This window comes from Nanorana parkeri, unplaced genomic scaffold (assembly GCF_000935625.1).
Source record: "Nanorana parkeri isolate BGI_ZX_2015 unplaced genomic scaffold, ASM93562v1 scaffold435, whole genome shotgun sequence".
NCBI lineage: Eukaryota > Metazoa > Chordata > Amphibia > Anura > Dicroglossidae > Nanorana > Nanorana parkeri.
Window position 1 is genome coordinate 613,113 of NW_017306703.1, and position 20,713 is coordinate 633,825.

At 42.0% G+C, this 20,713-nt stretch overlaps 1 protein-coding gene across 1 annotated transcript in view; it reads right to left on the bottom strand.

Moving 5' to 3' along the window:
• The window catches only part of STAC2 (SH3 and cysteine rich domain 2), an 81,629-nt gene extending 69,251 nt beyond the window's left edge, over positions 1 to 12,378 (bottom strand). Inside the window, exon 1 of the mRNA XM_018560162.1 lies at positions 12,236 to 12,378. Within this exon, the coding sequence (XP_018415664.1) occupies positions 12,236 to 12,328 (93 nt within the window). The 5' untranslated portion in view covers positions 12,329 to 12,378. The remainder of the gene's footprint in view (positions 1 to 12,235) is intronic.
• Between the last annotated feature and the right edge of the window lie 8,335 nt (positions 12,379 to 20,713).

Sequence of the window (20,713 nt, forward strand, 5' to 3'; positions counted from 1 at the left end):
TGAAATCTTAAGCTGGCTATACACTGTTAGAATTCCAGCAGATTCACAGGCTGTTATTTGATGAGGTAGATAATGATGCTTGGATATTGCTTGGTTCAATTAAATAGGTTACTAATAATGATGTTGGGCTGTGGGTCTTGGATCTTGGTCTTAGATGTCTTGGTCTTAGATACTCTTTACATTAATGAGTCCCAGTTGTACAGTCTATACATACACATGCACGCACAGCGTGTCCCAACATTTTAAAACAGAAGCAATCTGCCTGCTGCCCAGATATATATGTACCAGGGACGTAACTATAGATCACAGGGCCCCATTGCAAAAGTATAATAGGGCCTCCCTGACAACCTCTCTCTGAGCTGTAAGTAGCGATGCCAAGATCCCAAAGACTCCTCTTGTGCATCTAAAGTCATCTCCACACTGTGAACTTTACAGGGGATTAGAGTTGTTGTCAACTGCAACCACTATGGTTATAGTTGTAGCTACGCCATTGATGTACTGACTGCATTTGGATGTTGGCGAGTGTGATGGTTAAGCTGGGAAAGCACGATGGAGGTTTGTGTATACTCTGGTGTAACAGGGTTTTGCCATTAGGATATACACTGAGTGGCCAGATTATTATGACCACCTGATGTTTGTAGGCAAATTAGCTATAATTAGCTATAATTTTGCGCTGAAGTTGCTAGAGGGCCAGACCATTATAAATTGGGAAGCAGGTTGTTTACCACGACAGTAGAAGTGATTTTTTTCTGAAAATATGGGTAAACAACGCGATTTAACAGCCCTTAAACGTGGGATGATTGTTGGCGCTCAAGCCATGGAGCAAGTATCAGCAAAACAGCAGAATTCGTTAAATGTTCAAGAAAGCAAACAGGCTGTTCACTTTGCAGGGGTGTTTCCCTTAGCTTAGTGAATAAGGTGAAGCTCTGCTGACATCCGTCATCAAATCAGGTGCAATCAAAGATACAGGTTTTTTTTTGTTTTTTTATTATGTGATTGATTTGGTGATTTTTGCAAAGACAATTTTCAGCACACACTGGGCTGAGGGAAAATGCCCTTGCAAAGTGAACAGCCTATGTGCATTAGTAATTCAACCCCAAGATATTTTCAAAGTATTAGGCATATCATTTCTGATTGCTGCTCTTGTTGTGTACAATAATGTATCCTTGCAGTAATGTTTGCATTGGTCTTTTTTGGTAACACAGATAGCAAATATAGTTAATAGTGGTGTATATGCGTAATAATTACATTGACATGCAAAATGCTGTATTTGGAACAACACTGAACGTTACATGGAATGTGTGTAACAGCAAAGTGAACAGATAATATGGAGATGGAATATAAGCAGGTATACAAACTTTTACTCTAAGCGGTCATACAAAGGTGTTTGACTTTGCATACAGCTTAGAAATGCACCTGATTTGGTCTATTGTGTAATAGCATAAAATTATTGCAGGAGCTCTACAAAAGGGTAGAAAAACATGAATTACATCATGCTATGAAATGTGCTTACTTGAGCGTTTATTTTCAGCTTTCATTTACAACTTGCCAGTGGCATTTATGCAAATGGGATGGGACTCTGGTTTGAACTGAATAGATAATAGATAATGCAGAAATACTGCAAGTGTTGCATAAATCATGAAGTTGCAATGGAGGCAATTTTGAAATTTTAAAAGGGCATCAGACAGGGCAGGTAAAGATCAGGTGAATATATATGATGATGGAGAAAGTTGGCAACTTGCCAAAGGCAGAATTGAAAAACTCAACTAATTTCTTCCTGTGGTGTACTTGACATGCTACCTGATCTGGTGAGGTGTTGGCTCTGAGGCTGGCAAGATTCTACAGCGTTTTGGCCAGTGAGGGAATCACATAGGTAAGTGTTAGTTACATTCAGTGATTCTACTGCTGGTGAGCTATGTATGACACGACCCACCAAAGAAGATACAAATGGTATAATACAAATGAAAAGGGATATTAATCAGCTTTATGTAGAGAACTACTTAGTAGATGAAAATAGGTAATTCATATTGATTGCCACATAAATCTGTGTGAATGATTTTAAGGCTGGTAGTGTATAATGAAACTGAAAATGACATGGGGGACAATGGGTGCTAATAAGAAAACAAGCCGACTTGGTTTATGCTACTTGAAGATTTCATACGTTAGTTACAATTAGTTCACAATGTTTTTACACTAATATTTCATATAATATGTTACAACAATGCAGAGCTCTGAAATAATACTACATATGATATGCATCTTAGAGGTCTTAAATGGCTTTTTAGAGTAGTTAAGAAATGGTAGTTCTGCCACGAGTCCACTAGTAAAGATTAGGGGCTGTCAACTATAATGTATACATATTTACAATAATAGGGCTGTTTCTGTTGTCCTACCAGTGATCAACCTCCAGTGGTTGGAGCAGCTTTTTTTATTTTAAAGGAACACTCTTTGAGTCTCCCTGTGATAAAGCTTGATATTCATGGAACAAACCATTATCAGAGATCTCTCCCTTTCTGTGGATACCCCTAGTGTACATAAACCCTACAAATGAACGTCTTCTATTTGTTTCCTTTTGTCTGTTAAATATAGTATTGAAAGTGTTTTGTTATATCTGTTTAATGAGTGCAAAAAAGTTTTTGCTAGAAATCTTGTGAGCTGATAAGTTCCTGTGTTTTCCTGTGTCCTGGGGAGGGATGAAGAGGGGTCTGTTCTTTGTAATCCATCAGAAATGAAGTAGGCAGGGCTGACACAATGTGCTGAGGAATTCAGAGCTGCGTTGTATGTCAAAGAGAATGGTAGGAGCATAGTATATTTCTGACACTTATTTTTGTGTACTTGCGGCATGTGTAATGGGATAAAACATGGGGAAATGTGCTTGTATTCCAGAGATGTACTAAATATAGTTACTTTAGCTTTAACCTTAATCCTCTGTTATTTTAAGGAGAACTTAAGGCTAAGCCTAAAATAGGGCAAACACGGATAGGAATTCAAACGAACGTTTATACGAAAAATCCCGTTGAAATGTTTAATAACTCCATCAGAGACTTGGTGTTTGTCGTTCGAAATTTTGTTTGATTTTCATTTTTATTTAACATTCAATTTTGGAATGAATCGAGTTTCCCGAACTAAAACCACATTCACTATTAGAATTTTGTTTGATCAAGAAACATTTTCCAACATGCTCCTTCAAATTTTCTCATCACAGCAGTCAAAATCGATCATCGATTTGGCCCCATCAAAGATTAGAAAGTCAAACGAATGTTCCGAAATTGATTTTGTTCATTTGAAATTCTAACCGTGTATACCCTACTTAACCCTACCTTCTGGCCTAAGTCTCTGCCACAATTAACCGCTTCCTGTCGGGCTGTTGTAATTAAACGGCCAGCCGAGAGCTTCTTGGATGTAAGCGGGCGTTTTTAGACTTCCCCACCCCACCTTTTTGTGCTCGCCGCTGGCTGGCACGCACAAGCGGGAAAACTGCTTAAATTGTAAACAGCCAGTGATGGCTGTCTACATACATGTGGTCCGGCGGCCATAGAGCCGCTGGATCGCTTGTATAATGCATGCGGGTGTGTGGTTCTCCTCCGCTGCCGATCCCGAGCCCCGCTGTGTTCGGTTCAGGCTCGGGACCCGCAGGGCGGCTCTGTCACCAGAGATCAGCGGGAGATCATCACCTGAGCTCCCTCTGATCTCCTCCCTGTTCGCTGAATGCAGGAGTGATGTATATTACATCACTTCCGCATTCAGCTTTCATTCTCTGGCTTCTTTAGCTGGAGATCTGTGCTTCATCAGCTTCTTTGGGGTCCATAGGTGACATTAGGGGTGTTAGAGAGCCCTGATGTCTCCATAAAGGGGACCTGTCTGTGTAAATTGACTATCTCATATGTGATAGCAATAAAGTTAAGTGAGTTTAAAAAAAAATTAGTCACATATAAAAAAAAATAGAAAAAAAACACAAATTGTTTTTTTTAACCACTTTCAGCGGTTTCACGTAAATACACGTCATCCGCTGGAACTGGTTATACCAAGAACACGGCTGCTACTGCAGCCATGTTCTTCGTACCGTTTTATTTTTTAAAAAAATCTTTATTTATAATTTTATCTTTATAAATTCAAAAACATATACATGTCCGTACAAACAGAACGTAAGAAAAAGAAGAGAATTTCCTGAATTACCAATATCACATAACAAATATATATACAAGACTGACTCCATAGGTCATGAATCCAGCAAGAAGCCTCAACCAAAAAAAATAAATAAAAAAGATAAATTGGATACCCTCTTAATAAAAAAACATATTTCCATATTCCAAAACCCTCCCCCAAAGTTCCCACCCTAAAGGTTCATCGAGCTATAATCAATCCAAATATCCCATTTACTGAGGAACGCATCATGATTCTCTCTACCCATTGCTATCCACTTTTCAGATTCCATAATACAATTAACCTGCCTTACCCAATCTGATCTTGTAGGTACCTTTTGGCTCTTCCAAAATCTCGGTATTAACCTCTTTGCTGCATTTAGAAGATGAGGCAAAACTGTAGCTTTGTATTTAGCCTTTGACACAGGCATCAAATGCAGCAAAAAGAGAAAACGGTAGAGTCTCCCCCAGGGTGGTCTGTATTTGTTCTCTAACATCTTGCCAAAAAGGTTTGACCTTAGGACATTCCCACCACACATGTAAATATGTCCCCTGCAACCCACAGTTCCTCCAACATAGAGGAGAGACATTTTGATAAATTTTCCCTAAAGAATATGGAACCCGATACCACCGGGTAAGCACCTTATAATTGGTTTCTTGAACTCTGGAATCTATAGATGAGTTATGGGCCCGCGCTAGTATTTGGTCCTTCTGTACGTCCGAAAAAGTCACCCACATGTCCCTCCCCCATTCTCTCATAAAGTACAAAGAACCTCTTGAGCTTATTTTCAAAGTACGTCCGAAAAAGTCACCCCCATGTCCCTCTCCCATTCTCTCATAAAGTACAAAGAACCTCTTGAGCTTATTTTCAATAACATTTTATGCATAAGAGATAGAGAGCGACTAGGGGGTGACCTAGAGTCACATCATTTTTCAAAAAAAGTTAAAGACCCAAGTGGCCTAATTAGACTAATATGTTCCCGAAGGACGTTACTGAGTTGTAAGTACCGCCAAGCATCTAAAGGAAATGTACCCCTTTTTTCCCTCAGTTCCTCTTATGGGATAAGAGCGTTCTCCACCATAAATCTGCCCAAACGAACATCCCCATCCACCACCCAAGTCCGAAAATATAATAAGTGCTCTCCTGGTAAAAAACAGGGGAAACCACCAATTGGTGCTAAAGGGGATATATTGTGGACCAATGCTCCCCTTTTATTTACTGTATCCCATACCTTTAAAGTGTGTATAGTCAGGGGTGATACTGTGGCCGCCAAACCTCTACTGGCCGATGGTAGCCATTCATTTTCAAAATATTTATGCGGCCTAACCAAGTAAATGCTGTTTTATCCCAAGAGCCAAGGTCCTTAGTAATCATTTTCAATTGTTTACCGTTTTAAACAGCAGACGATTGGTGTTTAAATACAAGCAATCCGACCTCTGCACAGGTGCCAGATCGCTTGTGTGGTAGTGCGGCTAGGATTGCAACCTTTTCTTCAAGCGAAACCCGAACACTCTAGCGACGCGTGGACATTTTTTGGGGAGATTGAGTCATGGCTTATTCATATGTAAATAGCGCCCACCATTCATATGTAAATATCATAGTTAAGACTTTTTTCAGTGGGGGGCCAGTATCACCTATCTTAATTTTGGTTGCCCCTGTCTGCCTGACATCTTGTGTCTGGGTTTCTGCTTCCATGAACCTCGGACACAAGATTCAAAACCCGGAATGTCCGGGTGAATTCTGGACAGGTGGCAACCGTAGCTGCAGTGTGTGTGCCCCCTCCACAGGTGTCGCTGTTGGCTTCCCGGGCTCCACTGTCCCCCGTGTGAGCCCGGGACTGGCACAGCAGGTCTCTCTTGACAGATCGGAGGGAGATCAGCCGGCTTCCAGTCTCTGATCTCTCCTCCGATCACTGGACCGATGTGCACATTCTCTGGCTCCTAGAGCTAGAAGAAGAAGCTGGTGAAGCAGATATCTGCTTCCACAGCTTCTTTATGGTCCCTAGGTGACATTAGGGGTCTGAAAGACCTCTGATGTCTCCATAAAGAGGACCTGTCACATTATATTTGCTATTACATAGAGGGCGTTATAGCAATAAAACTGAGTGTAAAAAAAAATAATAATTTAAAAATCAAAGAAACAGATAAAAAAAATGAAAAATGCAAAAAAAAATGTTTTCAAGTCTCCCACCCCCCATGTGCACGCACATACAATGCAAACACAAGTTGGATGAGCCTATGTGCAAAAACAAAAATTGCACCACACTAATACAGTCGCTAGTGTTGGAGTGAGAGCAATAATTATAGGCACATCAATCACTGTTAACACTAAACTGATGAGCCGTAAAAGCGTTTAAAGCGTCGCCTATGGGAAATTCTGGTTATTGTAGCTTTTTGCAGTTTCACGGACGCACGCAATTTTAAGGCTTGACATGTTTGGTATCTATTTACCTGGCCTGCACTATATATTATATTCTGTTTCTGTGCACTAAATTTAATTTTAGTGTATTTTATCCTAAAAATACTTGTTTGATAATCATGTGCACAAATACTGTGCAACATAAAAAATAGCAACTAGCATATTTTCATTCTACAGGGCCTCTGCTTTCAGAACATATATAATTGTTTGGGGGTCTGAAGCTGTTTTCTAGCCAAAATTTCGGATTTTATCATGTGTGTGCAAATGTAAGAAATTGCTCTGGGCAGCAAGTGGTTAAAGTCCCCTACACCCCACATACACACACAAACATGCGTTGGGTGCACCTACGTGCAAAAATGAAAATTGCGCCACACATGTTACACATCACTGCGAACGTCAGAGTGAGGGCAATCATTTTATGGCCATTAATCACTATTAACACTAAACTTATGAGCGGTAAAAGCTTTTAAAGTGTTGCCTGTGGCCAATTTTAGGTATGGTATTTTTTTGCGGTTTCGCGGGCGCACAATTTTAAAGCTTGACACGTTTGGTGTCCATTTACCGGGCGTGACCGCGTCTTTCATATTTTACCAAAAATATGGGTAAAAATAAATGTTTTTTTAATATAACATAGGGAAAGCTGTTTTTTTTTTCTCAAAATTGACGGTACTTTTTTCATTATATAATAAATGAAAAACCCCAGTAGTCATTAAATACCACCAAAAGAAAGCTCTCTTAAAAAAAAATGGTATAAAGTTAATTTCAGTACAGCGTTGCATGACGGAATAAACATCAGTCAAAGTACTGCAGCGCTGAATACTGAAAAATGGCCTGGACAGAAGGGGGTGTAAACACCTGAGGGGGAATTTATCAAAACCTGGAGCGGACAAAATCTGGAGCAGCTTCTCTCTCTCATTTTCAAATCTTAACTGAACAAACTGAATAGAAAAGCTGATTGGTTGCCATGCACATCTGCTCCAGTTTCTGTCTGCTCCAGTTTTGATAAATTCCCCTCTTGGTCTTTAAGTGGTTAACTAGACACTTTAACAGTGTAAAGGTGCCCATACAATGTGCGATTATCGCACGATAATCGCGGGAAATCCCGCGATCGTACGATAATCGCAAAGTGTTTTTACTGTACGGTCGCACGTCTTTTGTCTAGGGAGCACGCTAGAAAACCAGCCGAAAATCGTACGATTTTCGGCTGGTTTGAACGGTGCTCGGGAGACAAATGCCGAACGGGGCGGTGTGCGCGCACACTGCTCGTTCAGCATTGCGGTCATCGGAAGCCCGCCCCTCAGGGGGGCGGGCTTGCGATGATCGAGAGTACGATCTGCCTGTCCAAGATGGGCAGATCGTACGTTTTTATAATTACTTTACAACCATCGCAAGACTAAGGTCTTGTGATGGTTGTAAAGTGTATGGCACCTTTAGGCATTAGCCAGATTCCTTGAGCCCTTCTGGGGCTGAACACCCAACCAATCAGTAACCAGTCAGTTTCTGTAGCTGTCTAAAAAACGTATAAATATTTATAAATATTTTTGAGCTAGCTGTCTTATTTGAATATAACACCATCTATATAACACCATATAACACCACGTCATTTTAATGGGGACACTGACATGGTTACTTATAAATATGACTTTACTGATTTTACTGCAGGGTCCTGCATACATAGATTTGTTTTTTGTACAAAATTGAGTTAGTCACACATATATACAGAATATTATACCAAAGATTACAGACATAGATACAGAATATTGTAGGGCAAAACCTAAAAGGTATTTCCATCATTAAGCTGTATTTAACACAGCAGTGCACGGGCAGTGATATGCAGTAATCAATAGTGACCATCAGGATTTTATCTTTCATCCATAAATATCAGTCAGATGACTGGAATTGCTGATTGGGTGTTATGGGTTACTGCTCTTAGCAAGGTTTTCCACAATATCACATATCCAGGGAACAGCAAGCTCCTTTTGAACTTATTAAACTGAATAACAACCATGTTAATGAACTGATGGGGAGTCAAACGCAGGTCTACACAGAGATGCTGATGGCAATAATAAACTTTATCATATCTGAAAGAACACATTCATACACAGCAAGACATACATACCAAGATAACAGATAATATAATTAGATATTTATGTATGCTCCTGTTAGAGCTTGCACCAAAACTCTTGATATAACAGCTGGTTTGAGGTAGATTGAGTTGAATTTGACATTGCGCAGGTGGAACTCTCTTGGAAAATGTAAACAGTAAGTTTGAAATCGCTTGACTAGACATCAGAAATCCAGGCCAAGCGATCTAGGAATACTTCAATGTGAGATTGTGAATGAGAATGCACTTGCATGCATGCCTGAAGATTGATCAAAGATTATATGTATTCTGGAGATAATAATGTATAAGAAGGATTTCAAGAAACTGTCTCAGTCATCTTTGATCTTTTCATTGTGGGTGTCAAATGTCTAAACTTCTGCTTTATGCTAAATAACTAGAGAATGGTTTGATCCATCAAACCACTGATAACAATATGCTGTATATTCGGTAAGTGTTCACTAAATCTAGTATGGATGCACCAATATTAGTATCGGTATTGATACAGAGTATTTGGACGAGTACTCATACTTGCCCAAATGCTCTGATACTTGCCCCTGATACCGGAACTACTGGTCAGAGGAAGATATCCTCTGACTGGCAGTGCCGTGAGGGAACATGCAGTCGGCTTCGCGGCCAATGCGGATGTCGGCGGCGGGTAATGACCGGCTTCCTGACTGTTTGGCCAGCTTGATGCTGATTGGCTGGGAAGACGTCTTCCGGGCCAATTAGCATCGAGGTGGCCAAACAGTATGGAGTCGGCTTCCTTAGTGGCCGGCAAAGCCGGCTCCATGCTAGTGGAAGTACTGGTATTGGTACTCGGTATCGGCGAGTACTAAGAGATAAATATTGGTACTCGTACTCTATATTGAAAAACCGGTATCGGTACATCCCTAATATCTAGTATACAGTATACTATCTATTTAGTTAACATTTCCATTCCCCATGCATATCAGCATAGTGGTGTATTCATAACTCCTTATATCCGCTTTTTTAAGTGCACTCACTTTCTACAAAATGTGCAACCTAAGCAGACTAACAGCACCATTACTGATATGCAGATTTCAACTTTAATCCATTTCCAAGACACTACATATGCCGCACATTCATGGTAAGCTGGTACGTATTAAAATATTTAAAGATAACCTTATTTACATAAGAATATACTGTATATGTAAAATAAAGTTATTTTTGAATGTTATGATGTAGTTGTGTGGTACCATAAAGTCCAACATATGTAGTGTGGTGGGAATGGATTCATTTAATCAGATTAGTACCTGAACCCACGATAAAACTTACTGATCGATTAAAAAATATAACGTTAATAAAAGTTATAGCCACATTTTTATCTCCATCTCAAACCACTCCTTTTATCTGTTGCTGTATGCAGACAGTTTGATACTTAGCTGTAACAGTAAGGGCAAAGATGTATTTGATGTGTAGGCTGTAAATGACAGCCTGGTTTCACCTTCTCTATGCTGAGTGAGAGAAAAGATGGAAGCGCTCAATAAGGGAATTATTGGGTCTCTGGGACAGAGTTTAGGAGAGTTTATGTTTACTAATTATGCAGTGGTGAGGTGTTTGTAACCCAAATAGTTCATATTTGGCAGCAGGTTTGCGAGCATTGGCAAAGGAAAGTGTTGCCTTAGGCTCCATTCACACAGGAACGGTTGTCCACGCAAATTTGGCCGGGAAACACAAATGCTATATGTGAATGGAGCCTTAAGGGCTCGTTCACACCAAACTCAAAAGGAAACTGCAAGTCATCGGAGGGTCTGTTGACTTGCAATTTCAACCTCCGTCGACTTCCATTCTGTTCCGTTGTGTGTTTTAATTTATTTTTTCTCTTTTTTTTTTACCAATCTTTTTTTTAAATTAACTTGTCCTGCGTGGACAAACATCGATATATTTTACATAGATCGCAGCGCTGTAAACTGGTCTCATTCACCCATACATTTTATGGTGCCCCTGCTTTAGCATCTGTTGAAAAACAGATCGCAACGCAACAGATCTAGTGGGCATGGTGCCTGAAATTCCACATTCCGGATTCATAAATAAAGAATAGCCACTTTCCTCGTGCTCTGTACAACCCTTTCTGCAGGGTTTTTTGTTTGGCCTTTTAATTAAACTTTAAAAGTGCCATGAAGTGGTGGCCGCATGACTGCTCCTGTCCTTCCACTCTCTGATTCAGTGCTGGCCTATGGATGGAGAACAACACATAGCTGTGATGTGTCAATAGGACTACAGGAGGTGTGGCAATGACTTCCTGTGCCAGAGGAAGTGCTTGGATGACACTGGGAGTCATGCAAACCAGTAAGTGATGTAGCATCCAGGGAACAAAAGACAAACATCGCTGTGAAAGGTTTTTTATACAATGTTACTATGTACACAATGCAAGATCATTCATATTAAAGGAGTATTATGAGGTGAGTGAAAATCACTCAGCCTCATAATCTGAGCCGACCTGTGACAATGAAACTGTCACAGGTCGGCTCAGTAGATCGGGAAGTGAGTGAACACATACCGGCGCTCGCTCACTTCTCGATCCTGTCCCGGCAGGGAGCCCATGACAGGGGAGGGACTGGATTCTCCCCTCCCCTGTCCGATCCTCCAGCTCTGACTGGCGGAACGGACGGGGGAGGGGGCGGGTACAGCTGGCTCTGCCTCTAGGTAGGCAGAGCCAGCTGTCACTCACGCAGCTGGGTGGATCCAGGCATAATTGTCGGTATCCATTCTGGCTGCGGCGTCTCAGTATACCGCGAGCTGTAGCTCGTGGTATACAGAGCTTTGGGTGACGGGAGGACGCTAGTTTGTGTCCTCCCGTTACCCTTAGGAGAACTATGGGGAAAAGCCCTAACCCCATAGTTCTCCTTTAAACTAAACCAAATATGATTACCATATACAATAAGTTTCTTATTGTACAAACTATTCACTCTTAGAAAGAACATTGCGTAGGATTGTTAGTTGACAACAATGTGATTTTACTGAATCAAACGAGTCCAGCCTGTCTGTGTATTTTATATTTGTGATCGCACAGTATAGAATTTATATTTTAACAAACTGCAATTGATTTTCCGAATTACATAATCATATTGTAAATTGTGTAGATAACTGAAACTAGACGTAAAGAGGGTGATTAAATGTTAGCTAACAATTCCAATGGAATACATTCTTTTTTTATCCCAAAATACTCTACCTCCATGCCTCTTTTGTGTCGGGGAACAATAGGCTACCGGCTGAATTCTCCTAGCCTGATGGTATCCTTTTTTCTTGCTGATGCAATGCCGAGGGTGTATGTGGAAGTAATTGGTGCTCCACAGACACCACAATTGTGTTTGTGTCCTGGCAAATTTACATGTATCTACAGTAAGCCTTAAGCAGCAGGCCAAATTATAATAATATTATGGATGAAGAACAGTACAAATGTTGGATGGGACATTCAATTAAGCTACCAGAGACAGATTGACAGAGCAATGTGGGAAACATGCGCACTAGTAAAGTTCTAAGATGACGATGGCATGTAAGTGAGCTTCTAGATATATATTGAGTCTATGCAAATTTTTTTCAGTGTACCTTGGTCTGGGGGAGTCCACATCCTCCGCTGCTGCTGGTCACAGGCGGTCGCTGCTCAGAATTTTGTGGATCAATTTCTGTTATTTCCGTCATGTTGTCCAGAGGGTTCAGCAAACAGTTCGGTGATGTCAAAACAGCTCTTGGGCTTAATGATTAAATTAAATGTGCTACTATTGCCTACAGACGTAGTTGATACTGTGCAGATGGTTACTATATGGAAGTGCAGTGTCACCTGCCGTGGTATTCAGTGCGTTGCTCTCATTCCTCTTGACTTGTCGTGGGTTTGTTCTGGCACTGGGTCTTTAGTAGAAGCAGTAGAAGCGTGCTCTGGGGATGTCCTGTTATGCTGGGGGACAATTGAGGAGCTCTTTCTCCCTGACAAAAAGGACCCTTTTAGTTTCTCAGACTCTTGTCTCCGCTGTATACCTGATGAAATTCTTTAGCTCTCTATTTGCCTTCCAACAGTTTTCTTGAGAGACTGCTGCACCCTGGTGTTCCTGTCCCACGCTTTGAATTGCAGTACCTGACCTGATGGACAGCGGAAGCCTGTATTAATCTCAGTGCTGTGCCTCTTTAGATTGTGCCAGTCCTGCCTAATGTCAGCACTCTAGCTGTGTATCTCCTCTGTGTGTGATTACACAGTGGTCTGGAATAGCTGCAGTCTGTCTTATAGGCAGAGCCAGCTGTCACTCACGCAGCTGGGTGGATCCAGGCATAATTGTCGGTATCCATTCTGGCTGCGGCGTCTCAGTATACCGCGAGCTGTAGCTCGTGGTATACAGAGCTTTGGGTGACGGGAGGACGCTAGTTTGTGTCCTCCCGTTACCCTTAGGAGAACTATGGGGAAAAGCCCTAACCCCATAGTTCTCCTTTAAACTAAACCAAATATGATTACCATATACAATAAGTTTCTTATTGTACAAACTATTCACTCTTAGAAAGAACATTGCGTAGGATTGTTAGTTGACAACAATGTGATTTTACTGAATCAAACGAGTCCAGCCTGTCTGTGTATTTTATATTTGTGATCGCACAGTATAGAATTTATATTTTAACAAACTGCAATTGATTTTCCGAATTACATAATCATATTGTAAATTGTGTAGATAACTGAAACTAGACGTAAAGAGGGTGATTAAATGTTAGCTAACAATTCCAATGGAATACATTCTTTTTTTATCCCAAAATACTCTACCTCCATGCCTCTTTTGTGTCGGGGAACAATAGGCTACCGGCTGAATTCTCCTAGCCTGATGGTATCCTTTTTTCTTGCTGATGCAATGCCGAGGGTGTATGTGGAAGTAATTGGTGCTCCACAGACACCACAATTGTGTTTGTGTCCTGGCAAATTTACATGTATCTACAGTAAGCCTTAAGCAGCAGGCCAAATTATAATAATATTATGGATGAAGAACAGTACAAATGTTGGATGGGACATTCAATTAAGCTACCAGAGACAGATTGACAGAGCAATGTGGGAAACATGCGCACTAGTAAAGTTCTAAGATGACGATGGCATGTAAGTGAGCTTCTAGATATATATTGAGTCTATGCAAATTTTTTTCAGTGTACCTTGGTCTGGGGGAGTCCACATCCTCCGCTGCTGCTGGTCACAGGCGGTCGCTGCTCAGAATTTTGTGGATCAATTTCTGTTATTTCCGTCATGTTGTCCAGAGGGTTCAGCAAACAGTTCGGTGATGTCAAAACAGCTCTTGGGCTTAATGATTAAATTAAATGTGCTACTATTGCCTACAGACGTAGTTGATACTGTGCAGATGGTTACTATATGGAAGTGCAGTGTCACCTGCCGTGGTATTCAGTGCGTTGCTCTCATTCCTCTTGACTTGTCGTGGGTTTGTTCTGGCACTGGGTCTTTAGTAGAAGCAGTAGAAGCGTGCTCTGGGGATGTCCTGTTATGCTGGGGGACAATTGAGGAGCTCTTTCTCCCTGACAAAAAGGACCCTTTTAGTTTCTCAGACTCTTGTCTCCGCTGTATACCTGATGAAATTCTTTAGCTCTCTATTTGCCTTCCAACAGTTTTCTTGAGAGACTGCTGCACCCTGGTGTTCCTGTCCCACGCTTTGAATTGCAGTACCTGACCTGATGGACAGCGGAAGCCTGTATTAATCTCAGTGCTGTGCCTCTTTAGATTGTGCCAGTCCTGCCTAATGTCAGCACTCTAGCTGTGTATCTCCTCTGTGTGTGATTACACAGTGGTCTGGAATAGCTGCAGTCTGTCTTCTAATCCCCAGAACTGTCTTCGGTTCTACTCTTTATTTTTCCTCCACTGCAATCTCTCCCTCCCATCCCTACTCTCCCCCCACCCTCTCTGCTGCAGACTCTGTATCTCTCCTCTGCCCTCACTGCTGCAGTCTGTCTATCCTGTTCTCTGTCCCTGAAGCTGATCCCTCTATCTTTTTTTTTACCCACTTCCCTACCGTCTCTGTTAATATAGTGATGAAATTCCCTTTTCTGCACACTATTGCAATTTCCTTCTCTGACTGTCACTCTGTGTTTGTCACTCTCTGCCACTCAGTTTATTCTTTGTGTCCCTGATTTATTCTTTACCCCTCTCCCCCTCCTTGTGTCTTTTGTATTATCTCTCTAATCCTGTCTTCTCCTACATTTCAATCGCTCACAGCCTCATTGTCTGTTCCCAACCAGCCCCCACCACCACCACCACCTATCCTTGCTCCTAGGCTCCTAGCGCTTGTCCTCCATATACCCCACCCATAACATCCTTCCTCTGCCTTTCATATGCTAATTTCACCACCACACCTTTCATTGTGATTGGCTCCAAAATGAGGGAAGGGTTTAGTGTCAGTGCAATGTGTGTCATTATGAATATTTCTATGGGGCAAGTTTCCCTTGGCGGAATAAAGTGTTACAGAAATACAGCAGAGTCTCAGTACTGTAACCATTCATCATATGCCATTTGCTGCAGAGCCGTGTTCTGTCAGGAATTTCTGATATATGGCCACAATCCTGGTCTTGATTGTACAAAATGTTACCCTTTTTTCCTCATATTATGGGAGGACAAGTAAATATTACACTTTTTTAAATGATGGATATAAATAAAAATAAATCCCCCCCCGTTACCTTTTCTGCTGGGGTATGCAGAAATAACATACTCACACGCCAGTGATCCAGTGTTGTTCTGTAGAGAAACACCACTACACAGCCCATTCTGCACCGCCATCTTCTTCTCTGATGTCATCAGGGGGCCAGCTGTTGGTTCCTTTTTTTGCAGCCAGCCACCTGATGATGTGCATGCTCTGTGGCATCAGTGTAAAGCATGCACTGTAAAGTACTACTGCTGTAAAGTACTTTGAGACCTCCTGGGATGCGTGGCATGGGTATCCCAGGGGGCAGGCCCTGACTGGTCATTGGGCATACTGAGCACTGAGAACCCAAGCCAGGCTGGACCTTTCACGGGTCACCCCGTCCCTCGCACGCAGCCCACCACGACCTCACCACCTGCATGCAGGGAGAAAGGCTCCCAGCTCACCACCATCCCATGCCCCGGCGCCAGCATGGCCGCCACTCCACAGCCCATACATGCTGGGCACCAGGCAATCTAGTCCCCCTGCTGTGTCTGCATGTGGATTCATTGCATGCAGGCCAGCCTGTTACCACACTTTTTTCAGCGGATACTTTGCAGCCCCGTTTCCTACGCTGCACGCCTCTGCTGGGAACAAAGGCCACGCTCTAAGCTGCATCCAAGCCAGAATGGAGAGGAGCTTTTTGCCCAGTATCAGGATCGTGCCTCAGCTCATGGGTTAAATACCTGAGATGAAGCTATCTATAGTCCCTTTGCCCAGTTAGTCTGCTTGCCTGGGTCCTCGGCTGTGGCCAGTTCATGCAGGACACCCAGATCCGTCTTGCTCACAATCCTGCTCGTCTGCTGAAGAGGCTCCGCAGACCACCTCCTGGACCACCTCCTGGCTTACCATCTCCTGCGGACCCCTCTCCTGTAGCGGAGTGACTGGGCGCCCCAAGTGTGAGTTGTAACCCTATCCTTGCTGTACCTTCTTGGGGCCACCCAGCTTGACAAAAGTCTGTTTCAAACTATTAGATGTAGTCACTGTTCAAATATTTAGGCAGCAGCAGCAGGTGCCTGCTGTCTGAATACAATAGCCAGCAGGAGAGGTTACTCCCCCCATGTTTTTTTGCATGGATGGGGAAATCAAGTGATTGATTTCTCTTGTTCAGCCAGCATAGCGGAATTAGTAAAATCTACACTTGTATAGGTATCTTTAGTTTCATTATGCAAGCACAGGGTTTTGAAGTATCTGCTTTATCTGAAAATGCCAAAGACTACAAGTATAATTTTGGAAGTTTTACATTGTACATACTGTAGTAGAAGTGTTTAAAATCCTGCAAAAGCATAAAGAAACAAAGCAGATATTAAATAATGTGTTTAAAGTTTAATGTGTTACTGCTTTCCTGAATTTTAGTCAAGAAGCTACAAGTGAAACCAGTTTTGCATACATATTTATGAAAATCATACTGTTGGGATAAAGAGTTTGTGAACTTTTGGGAATTTTGGGGATTTATGGTAATTGAAGTAATTGTTGGCAAAAGGATGTGAACCTTTATATTACTAGAATACAACAATAGGCTGCAGCTCCTAGGAAATGACAGCTCTGAACCGAGGTCATTTACTTTGCTTTTGGGGTCAGTCACAGGAGGGGGAAATCAATAAATGGATGTTCCCTGGACTCCCTCCACTCCACCTGCCAATACCAGCCATGCCTGCCCCGGCCCCAGTCACTCCCCTGTCATGGCTCTCTGCAGTGACAGGATCGAGAAGTGAGCGAACGCCGGTATGCTCAGACGGTCGGCTCAGATTATGAGGCTGAGTGAAAAGCACTCACCTCATAGTTCTCCTTTAAGAAAAAATTGTAGAGTCCCTCTAATAGTTCATAAAATACATTTACCCTAGCAGGCAGCCTGTTGACTACACCAGGTCACATGTGCTCAACTTGGGGAGGGTACCTTCCAAGTGGGGAGCCACACAGCCCCCCGCTATGCAAGGCACTTTTCCCCAATGTTGATTGGGACATGGGCCTCATCCCCACATCCAGTGCCCGAAGAGGATGTGGGGATCTGCAAGGGAGGACTTATCGAAATTTGGAAACCCTCTATAGAATAACCAGCCCCCAACATCCGTTTCCCCTTAGATGAATATTGGAGTAAATAGTCTGTGCTTTGCCTGGTGTCTGGGGGCCACTCACAGCTGACATTCTGGAGCCCAGGGCCCCCCCAGCATGGCTCAGTATACATTCACATACTGCAGGCATGGTGAGCCAAGCCACAAGAAGCCCTTACTACAAGCACCCATCATCACATAGATGGGGAGAAAGAAGTCTTGTACTGGGATTATACTGGGAGCATAGGCGATCTCTCCACACAGGTGCACCTATGTCTCTTTGATCTACGATTTTCCTTGGATTTTCCTTGGCTTGGTCAAAAGTTCTAGTGTTGTGTAATAGTCAGGTTGGGTCTCAGCCTTGTGGTCTCAGCAAATGTTTGGTGGAGCTTCACCCGTGATGGCAGGTAGACTGTGACTTTCTCCTTGACTACTGGAGCTGTCATAATGCACTAGGGGTAGGGGGGCGCATGGCGCAATAATTGCCTTGCCCCGGGCGCTGATAACCCACGCTACGCTACTGGGTTGACCCCCTCTGTATGCCCCTATGTTGGTCCCTCCGAGACACCCAAATAATGGTACTGACAATTGACATAATGAATAAGGATAATGCTATATACAGTTACATATGTAATGATATAACGGTACAGATACAGTATATGTGCATGTTTCTATGTATAATGATACCTTGTTATTTGTTAGAGGGTATTATTCATATAGGGATTATGTATGTATGTATGTATGTATGTGAAGAACATACGTGATGATTGATTTTCTATATAGTCATTTGTTCAGTTAAGGAATATACGCAAGCTGACTTATAAAAGTCCATGGTTTTAGTTTTCTAGAAAGTAGTATTTGCTGCACATATGTTACTCATCAATGATGATGGTAGAGATGGCTAGAACCTCCCACATTCCTAATTGCAGAGGAAGGCTGTGAGAGTTGCTTTGTAGAATATTTGAAATCAAAGTTTATGAAGTGTTTACAAAGTATGAATTATATCTCTTTACTGTAATATTTCTTGATTAAGTTATTCATAAAAGAAAGAACATTGAATTATGAATAAATATTGATACATGCAACATTATATGGTTTATATGATAGTTGAATGCATTTTAACTTGTAGTTAAGACAAGGAAAAAGGTGGGGGCATTCCTCCCATCCCCCTTACTCCTACCAGTAGTCTAAAGGTGCCCATACACCTGCCAATTATCGTACGATAATTGCGGGTGATCCTGCGATCGTACGATAATCAGCAGGTGTATGGAAGGCGTGCGACCGTTTCTACTGTACGGTCGCACGTCTTTTGTCTTCCTAGCACGCTTGAAAACCTTAGTGGCGTGCTCGGAAGACAACCATGAAAACCTTAGTGGCGTGCTCGGAAGACAAATGTTGAACGGGCCTGTGTGCGCAAGCACACACTTTCCACTTGCATTGGAATCATCGGAAGCCCTCCCCTCTGCATGTCCAAGTTGGGCAGATCGTACGAGATTTTAATTGCCTTACAACCATCGCACAACAAAAGTTGGTTGTAAGGTGTATGGGCAGCTTAAGAGTTTCGGATTTAAAGTTAAAGGCTGTATGTCCCAAAGAAAGGGCGGGACATACTCACAAAGGAAAAAGGGACCTATTCACATTTTTAAGCATTCTTACATACGGACACAAAGAAGACACACACACATAAACTTTTACAAGAACTTATTTATACATATATATATATAACTATTTTTATATTTTGTTTCATGCCATTTATCTTGTAATCATTTGTAACTTTGTAATTAAACACATGTTTGAGTTTTATGCAAGAACGGAAGCAATTTTCCTCCTTTGAAGTTTGTAAAATCTGCGCTTATGGACAATTATATAAAAATACACAATATTAAAGCAGCTGCACTCAGGACACTAAGGTCAAGAAATGTATATAATGAGTCTGCAGCGTTCGGGGTCACCAGTGGGTGAACTGCAACTATCTGGATGTGAAATCCGTGCTTTTTAAATTAACGTGAAGTGAGCGTTTAAAGTCTCTATTGAATATACTGTCAGTTTAATTATCCTAGTGGCAGCTAGTGGATTATAAAGTGCAAAATCTCTATTCCGTGCAAATGTGCAATAAATATATATAGATGCATAGATACCACAATATTTAACACAATTTTTAAACCTTAGTATAATAAGTAAATTATAATTCCATAAAATGTATCAACAGCACAAAGTGATGAATGATAAAGTGAATCAATTATATCCAATCTTATTATTCCATAAGAAGGTGCATCAAAAACGTGACAAAAAAAATCAATCGCAAAAAGTGATCAATGATATTGTGAATCAAATCTAAAGTCTTATAAAAAATTATGACAATAATCCAAAAAGTGTTTAAAAGTGTTTAGAAATCCTTTTTTCCACACCCTGTGTTAGTGTCCACGCCAATCTCCCCTCTGGGGTGCGCACTCACCACACTGTAATTGTCTGTAGGCAATAGAAAATGCAGTCTTAGCAGCGGTCCCAGCGGTGTCCCATGGGTCGGTAGTTAGCGAAAATTAAAAAAGGAAACTCCTCATGGTGTTGTAAAAAGGATTAACATTTTTTTAAAATAAGTAAACACTTACAGTTAAAAACGAAGGAATCGGCCGGTCACAGGCGGCGTGCAGATGGCCTGTACTTCCGTATAGTGCGTGGTATTGAGATGTGTAGCCCCGCCCCATTTGGGTCTGTGAGCCGAGGTGTCATAATGCTTTTCATATGACACCTCGGCTCACATACCCGACTGGCATTCGGAAACTCCCGAATAGCATTCGGGAGTTCCCGAATGCTATATAGTATTTGACAGCTGAGAATGTAAAATGGGCGGAGCGAGCTGTGACGTCATGACTCGCTCCGCCCATCTGTTTACTTTCGAGCAGGAATGTCATTTTGCGGCGAGTTTTCGTCAGGTTCGGACGTTCGTCCTGTGGCGGGACTTTTTATATTGTGGCGGGTTGGCGGGCGTCATGAATCGTGATTGACGCTGGATTACATCGATGGAGCCATTTATTTTTTTTATTAAAGGAATAGTCAAAAATTGTCTCTTTGGTTTTTTTTTCCAATTAAAGGATTTTATCAAAAGTCTGAACTTTTTAATAACTATTTTATTTAACCCTTTAGTGAATGGGTAGGCCTTACTCATTCACAAGGGGTCCTTAAAGGGGTACCCCGATGCAAATAAGCCCCCTTGCCCGCAGACCCCAAAACCACCGGGTCAGGCTTGTGGGGAAGAGGCCCTTGTCCGCATCGGCATGGGGACACCCTCCAAATGTCGAGGGCACGTGGCCTGGTAAGGCGCAGGG